Source organism: Polypterus senegalus, chromosome 10 (assembly GCF_016835505.1).
Source record: "Polypterus senegalus isolate Bchr_013 chromosome 10, ASM1683550v1, whole genome shotgun sequence".
NCBI classification, from domain to species: Eukaryota; Metazoa; Chordata; class Cladistia; order Polypteriformes; family Polypteridae; genus Polypterus; species Polypterus senegalus.
The window spans coordinates 166,392,229-166,400,453 of NC_053163.1; the positions used below are offsets into that span (position 1 = coordinate 166,392,229).

Genomic DNA, 8,225 nt, shown 5'->3' on the forward strand with positions numbered 1-8,225 from the left:
CCTGAGGGGAGAGAAACGCTTAGAATGAAAGGAGAAAATAAATAAGGAACCGAGTTGTGCAAGTGATTCTCAACGTGCATCTAGAACTCTTTTTTGTGTTTGTATTTCATGGTGTTTAAACAAGTATACTGTATATTGCCAGCCAGACCGAAGTGCCACCAAAACCAGCAATCAGAGGGCATAACAACCCCCGGCCAGGGCGCGGACATTGTGAGGTGTAATCATCTTCTTCTTTCGGCTGCTCCTGTTATGGTTCACCACAGTAGATCATCTTCTTCCATATCTTTCTGTCCTCTGCATCCTGTTCCGTTACACCATCATCTGCATGTCCTCTCTCACCACATCCATAAACCTCCTCTTAGGCCTTCCTCTTCTCCTCTTTCCTGGCAGCTCTATCCTTGGCATCTTTCTCTCACTACACCCCTCATCTCTCCTCTGCACGTGTCCAAACCAACACAATCTCACCTCTCTGACTTTGTCTCCCAACTGTCCATCGTGAGCTGACCCTCTAATGTCCTCATTTCTAATCCTGCCCATCCTCATCACCCCCAATGCAAATCTTAGCATCTTTAACTCTGCCACCTCCATCTCCTGTGCCACCGTCTCCAGCCCATATAACATAGTTGGTCTCATTACCGTCCTGTAGACCTTCCCTGTCACTCTAGCTGATACCCGTCTGTCATCAATCACTCCTGACACTCTTCTCCAGCCACTCCACCCTGCCTGCACTCTCTTCTTCACTTCTCTTCCGCACTCCCCATTACTCTGTACTGCTGACCCCAAGTATTTAAACTCCTCCACCTTCGCCAACTCCACTCCCTCATCCTCACCATTCCACTGACCTCCCTCTCATTCACACACATGGATTCTATCTTGGTGGTCCTACTGACCTTCATTCCTCTCCTCTCATATCTCCACCTCTCCAGGGTCTCCTACTATAGCTACAGATCACAATGTCATCAGCAAACATCACAGTCCATGGGGACTCCTGTCCAATCTCATCTGTCAACCAGTCCATCACCATTATAAATAAGGCAGGCCTCAGAGCCATAACTACTATTATTATCACTCCATCCATTTTCTAAACCTCCTGATGCAGCATAATGTGAGGTCACTAAATACAAGGGACTCATGGAGGAGCCCAGTGACACCTCCACCTCTGATGCCATTTTCAGGACACACACACGTGTCCTCCAGACCGAAATGGCAAGGGGTTGGTGCCTCTGAAATACTAGATGGGGACTGGCATGATAAAGTCCCAAAAATCCAACAAGTAACAGTGGAGGAGCGTGACATGGGGGGCTTAGTCCAGCTAAATGACCCCCAGCAACCAGGCCAGAGGTGGTCAGACCGAAGTAAGGAGAGCTCTCTTCCTCCATTGTCCACACCTTTTCTCTCCAATCCTACAAACATCTCATGGAGGTCCATGGCAACTTTAGTGTCTTTTGGACAGGCTGGTCAACTTGACTTGGTGGTGACGGAGGACGCAGAGCTGCAGAAACATTCCAAGGTTATGTTGGACAGGAGATGTGCAGCCCACAAACGCGCTTCTTGATTATTCCCAAAATATTCCGGGTATGAAGATGAGTTGATGCCAGCTCCGAGATCACCTCACACTGTGTGATTAGTGATATTGGAGTTGGCACTATGGGACTGTGCCCACTGATCCATGACAGCCCCAGTGCCATACAGACATCTGAAACACTAGGGAAGGGTTGGAGGCCATCTTTTATTTCTGTGATCACAGTTTTTAATTATAAATTTTATGTTCAATAAGCACAAAAATAAATAAATAAATCATAACGATAGAAGGGAATAACTCCTCCTCCTCCTCACAGCACCTGTTCCCAAAATTGTCCTTTCAAAAGGGTACCACGTAGGACTAAAGATGCCCACGGAGACCAACGAGAGGCGCCAGATAGACACAGAGAGCCCCAGAGGAGAAAAGGAATAAGAAAAGGGGAGCATTAAGGGTTAACATTAGGGGCATAGCGCGGACCCCTCAGCTCCACACCAAGGTCACATCGGCTTGGCACTTCTCTCTATTGGTGCCAGATGATCCACTGATCCGCACTGCCGAAGGTTCAGGTGTGGTCAGGTTAAGAAAGGCGATTTCTAGAAGTTTACGGAGAATTCCAGCAAGAAGCGGAGATGAGCTTAGCAGATATGGCAGCCAAAGAGAAGGACCTCTGCTGGACAGAAGTCAAGGTAAGAGAAGAGAGGGGAGTCCAGGAGGAGAGGCACAAGGGGGACATTAACGGAGAAAATATGGGAAAGGCAATTGGTGCCATTCGTCCAAAAAGCAGAAACTGGGGGACAACACAGGTGGAGAAAAGGGCCGGGGACATTTAAAAGGACACAAGTGACAGATGAGACCGGCAGCCAAATGTATAGCATTTGAGAGGCGAGGGCCAGGCGATGTACACATTTAAATCATGTGTGCCGATAGCTGGGGTCTTTGGAGGATGTCCAGATGTCACAAAAGGCTGTCCTTCCATGAGATGGGAGCAGAAGAAAGGAGGTGACGTTACCACACTGAGGACTGGCACATGCCTCTCTACAGACTTACATATAGTGGTGGCACTGGCTTAAAGTCTGGAGATAAAAGTTATAAAGTGGGCAAAAAGGAGGTGCAGAAGATTTGGGCCCCCCCACCACCATTTACCTTAAGGACTGATCGGGTCTGAAGATACAAAATCAAAGTAATTGGAGCATTCAGAGTCCAAAGTCATCATAAATGTCACCAAGAATCCTAACTGAAAAGAGAGAATGGCTGCCACCAATACAAAGGGTGGGATTCTGGAAGATGGGGGCAGGGCTGGGCCACGTTGGAGTTATGCCGAGGGGTTTCTGCACTTCCCACCAAATCTGCAGAGCAAAGAAGACTAAAGGACTTCAAGTAGGGAGTTCAGACTTTAGCTTCAGGGCAGTAAAAGGGAAGAACGGATTTGGACCTACGGGACACCATGTTGGATTCAATAGGGAACCAGGATGGCAGATTTAACCAGCTCTCTATTGGCCAAAAGGTTAAACACCCAATGATACTTCTTCCACTGAAGGTGGTCCCCACCTGGAGTTGTAGGACTGGTGGTGCATAAAGACTCCACCAGCATTCGCTCTGGCACAGGAGCAGACCCAGGGTGGTCTTCACTCGTGGTCGCCAGGGTCACAATGGAGCTCAGGAGGATGGGGACGGCAGAGCTTGTCAGATGTCATTGGATCTTCTTCTAGGTCAACAGCCATGGCCACATCTCAAAGCTCCTCCTGGCGGGTCTGAAGATACATGTGCGGATATCATTCATGGAAATGGAAAAGTGGGCAAGGCCTTGGACTGTAAACCACAAGGTCACCAGGCCTAATCCCTCCGCTGACACAATGAAAGACTCCAGGCAAGACAGTAACTAAAGACGCCAGGTGGCACATGAGAAGGTAAGCCTGCAGTCACGTGACCTTCATGACACATCGGTCTGGTGGGACAGTCACCACATTGGCTTGCCATACAATCCACAATATCAGAGATAACTTTTTAGGGTGGGTTTCTTGATTTTTGGTCTCTTGCTTCATTTATACCCCCACTTGTTCAGCAATTGCAAGAGTACCTCCGCGTGAAAAGCGGACTAAGCATGGGAAAGGCGCTATAAAAATAAAAGGTATTATTATTATGACTGAATCTGCTGGCGAGTGAAGAAAAGTTTGGGCTCGTCCCACCTTCTGACCACTTTGTCTACTTGAGATTTTCCTGTTTCAAAACTGTAGAAGAGCGGCGACCTGCCGGCAGGGCACCACGACGGCGAGACGTCCCGTTGATGTCAGGGTGGTGGGCTGTTCAGCCTGCTGGCCAGCTATGGTGGACAGTCTAAACTCATGGTGGCCAGACTGAGTTCGAGACAGGAACCATCCCCAGATGGAATGCCAGTCAGTCACACATATGTGCAATGGTCCCATCAATGGAAGGCACTATATAGGCGAGTCATCAATTCACATTATTTAGATTTTAGGGATCACAAATCCAGCGATTGATTGAAATATGGGAGACGTGTAAGCGCCCAATGGCATCGTCATGCTGGGGGTGGCACGGGGAGCCTTAACCAATAAAATATGGAACAGCGATTACAGCCTGAGGCGGTCAATCTATTAGGGGCATCACTTAGGAAAGTTAAGGGGTGCGCATTCCATAAAGGCCGCATGAGGCACACAGAGGGGCGCGAGCTCCGGTCATCGAAGTCCAATGCTGATCACCTACTGTGGACACAGAGGGACGGGCACTGTCCCTATCCGCACACCAAGAGCTCCACATGGGCTCCGACCATCACCGTAAAAATCACTAAGTGGATAAAAATGCAAAAAGTTCATGCCAGTCTGCCACGCAGCAGCAACGTAAATGTGCGAGCGGTCAATTCGGTAACAAGTAAAAGATATCTGAACACAATCCAAGTTCGACATTCACACATGCTTAACGTGAAATCTGAATTAGTGGCATCTGTGTGGGGGAGTTGGTCAGTGTCCTTACAATTCTGTTATACTGGCAAGGGGTGCCACAAATGTTTAAGAATTTGTGCCTCGGGCAGCAGGGTAATTTCAATGAAAAGCAAAGTACTTTAGTCTGCTGAATATACAGACCCTCATTTGACGCACACTCTGCATAGTGGCCTTACACGTAGGAGTGAGCAGAGTGCCTGCGACAGCAAATGTTACAACTGGCACCTGTGGTATCAAAATGCTAAAGTTGTGTACGATTTTCATCAGAAGCTCATATAGCGCCCTGAACGCTATATATAACGGTCATGGAGTCCTGAATGAGGCACAGGACCCACATTGGGGGGGAGCGTCGGTTATGGCACTACAGCCATAAGGCGCGATTTCCCTCATTGTTGGGGACCCAAGTGGCTGGACCAGGCCAAGGGGACGCCCACGTAAACACCTGGCTGTGGCAGATAGAAGTTCATTCCCAGAGGGTGTGACAGGACCACGTGTCAGCCTGGGGGGGTTGCCAACTGGGATCCCGAGCCACTTCATCATGTGGTGGGCGCAATAACCCACTGTACCAGTGCCTGCCCCCCAACCAACCTGACCATGTAACCAAATCTATGTCGCTGGGAATGTGGCAGGAAATTTGAATGTCCTGGGTAACCTGGGGTGGACTTTTGGAGCTGCAACTGAAAAGCCAGCAAGATGGCGGGTTTAAAAATGTTATTTTTGTAACCAGCGAGGAGGTGTCACGCATACACCAGACGCCACCCACGGCCACAAGCGGAGTGAAATTTGCATTCTGTGGATTGGCATGAGGTCCTTTTCAACAGCTGCAAATAATTTAAATAAATTGGTGTCCGAGAATTATTGGTGGTTGCCACATTTGTAATCCTTTAAAGATGATCAGCCGATGTGTCAGTGCTCTGGTCAGGGGCGCAAAAAACTGGTTAGCAGTGGGTATGAAAGAATTTTTTGATTTTTGCCCACTCGGTGATATTTGACTGGATTGGCGGGAGTTGGGTGTGGGGTCCTCTTGAAGCCGGTGCACTTTACTTATGTACTCCAATCTGAGGGACAGTGAGGCTATTTATGAACCCCCATGAAACGCCCCTTCTGGGTCTCGTCGCCATCCATTATCAGAGAACTTGGTGAAGATGTCGGGCCATATTGTGCCTCACCGCGACTGTAGCTGCCAAGTCAGATGTTTTATTTATTTTTTTTTTTTTTGGTCATTTTGGTGTGTAGAGGGCGTGGTTGTTTATTGAGATTCTGTAAAAAGCAAAAATCACACCCCCATCCCATAACATGCTAACTATTCCAATCTCTCTATTAACGAGCAAAAGTCCTTGTTCACCCTTTCTGGCGGGTGGCGGCTGAACTCCCCGGATGGACTTGTCCGAAAGGCCCAGCAAACGGCAGCCCGCGCAGAGGTTTCCGATCTTCCACTCCTCGCTGATAATCACGCACCTCACGGCCCGATGGCGAATGTTTAATTCAGAGCCTGTTGTTCACTCGCGCCGATTTCACGCCACCTGTTCCGGTAATTCGAAGATGTGCGCAGACAAAAGCGAAAAGCGCGACCGAGGGCTCCTCTAACGAGCGTAACGGCCTTTAAACGCCATCGGCGTACCGTTTGTAACACGACGCGCATTCGTCACGGACAAACACACGGCGCGTTGTTAAGGACGGCCGAGCGCCCAATCGGTCACGCTGTCGGCCGGGGGGTGGGGGGTTGTTACCGGCTACCGGCCTGGTCTGAAGACTGTTTAATAATTAGGACAACCACTCACGTTAGCTCTGTTTATTTACGCAGATAGTAAACTAGCTAATCTTAATCCTACGCTCCGTCACAAATAATTACGTAAACGCGCGCAGCAATAAAGGAGGGTCAGGATGTCGTGTTCGAAATCAAAAGGAGACACGAAAAGACTTCGTGATGCCCGACAAGGTGCCACAGCTTCGCAGTTTCGTGCAAGTATCGCCTTCGCGTATACCTTCACTTCTCTAGCAAACCGAAAAATACGGAAATGGAGGCAAGAAAAGGAATGGAAATCACAACTGGCGAGCCTTTGGTGCAAGGAGGGTCTTCAAAAGATGGCGTGCTGGCGGGGACACCGCGAACTCGGGGGTCCGGAGGCTTTGAAAAACTAAGGAGAATGCGCAAGCGCGGACCGATGTGCGGAGGGGCTGGCCGATGAAATGAAGAAGAAAACGGGTGGGATGGCTGAGAGTTCAGACATTAGAGATCAAAATATTGAGCAATGAGAAAGTACATTTAAAATGTAAATGTAATCATAAAGTATATTGCGGGATTCAAATGGCGGGTCTCACCATCTTACCGCCTCATAGACGCCTGTTAAGAGCAGCAGCAGCTCCTCGGTATCCAAGCCAAAGGTTCTTACCGTGTTTGGGTTTTTTGGGTTGTTTGTGTATATAGCACACAAATACACACACATTTTTCCTTCTCTAGAGCTTCTGTAAAAGTTTAAATTTTCCCTTGCGGACAGTAGTACTGGGGCGTTGTACCGCGTTAGCCATTACGGGGTAATGAGGAGTCAAGCAGAATGAGCCCTTTTATTGGCTGACTAGAAAGATTACAATATGCAGGCTATCAAGGAAACACCTCACTACACCAAATATTGTACAGTAAAAAGTACACAACATTAACCGACTATTTTCACAGTAATACAGTAATAGGTTAAAATGATATTAGATAGATACAATGTACACTGTTTAAATAATAGGAAACCTACTTTTAATATGTACTGGCAGAGAGTTCAGACAATATAAATTATATTATTAATAGATGGAGTAAAAGGTACCGATCAATAGATAGATAGATAGATAGATAATGAAAGGCACTATATAATAATGATAGATACACAGGAGGAAATTTGGATTGTTACAAAAGCTCTTTAAATACACGAATAGGTAGATACTGTAAGTACTTAAATACACATACATATTTTAGGGTGAAAAAAAGACTAGTAACTAATAATAATAATTCTCTTTGAATAGTTAGACTTATTGTAGATAATTATAAAATCAGTTGCAAGTTTCTTTCACGTTCACTTCGCAGGTTTTCAGTTCTGTTTATTTCTGTATAAGTTTGTCCAAATGATTAAATACACAAGGAGTGCACATAAAAGGTGCAGATTTGTTTAAAACACACCGTCTGAAATGGATTAACATTGACGGATGCCCACCACACATGTCCACGGATGTTCTCATCGAAGTGTGGAGCCGACAGCAGAGGAGAGGAAAACAAAAACCCCTGGTAGTCAGCATCACCAATGGAGATGATTTCAACGAGGTTTCTGTGTCGATTGGATTTCGAGATTTGCTCCATGATATCGTCTTATATAACATTTGGATTGTGCCACGCAGATTTCAGCTTTTCGTCCTCCTCCTCCTCACTGACATGGCACTCAGTCTTTGCTCAGTGCTCTCACAAACTCCATTTCTTTAAGGGCTTTATTGGGCTGTCTGGCTCCTTGCTATCACTGGACAATGAACCATTTTATTCCATTAAGGGTTCTTTGCGCTTTCAAAAGACTCCTAATAAGTGACCAAAACAGAAATCTCTAATGTGACCTGCGAGATACTCAAAGATCAAGAAAATCCAAGAATGTCCTGTCATTTAAAAATCAGAAGCCCCTTGATAACAGATTTGAGGAACTTCCCTTCGTGGCTACTGAGAGATCTAAAAATAAGAAGTTCTTTCTGGGACCTCCATGTGGATGGGTCTTTCGGGA

At 47.0% G+C, this 8,225-nt stretch overlaps 1 protein-coding gene across 1 annotated transcript in view; it reads right to left on the reverse strand.

Annotated features, from left to right (window-relative positions):
- Positions 1-2,002: 2,002 nt before the first annotated feature.
- Positions 2,003-8,225, reverse strand: part of xpr1a (xenotropic and polytropic retrovirus receptor 1a) — a 108,160-nt gene continuing 101,937 nt past the window's right edge. Inside the window, exon 11 of the mRNA XM_039767760.1 lies at positions 2,003-2,115. Within this exon, the coding sequence (XP_039623694.1) occupies positions 2,003-2,115 (113 nt within the window). The remainder of the gene's footprint in view (positions 2,116-8,225) is intronic.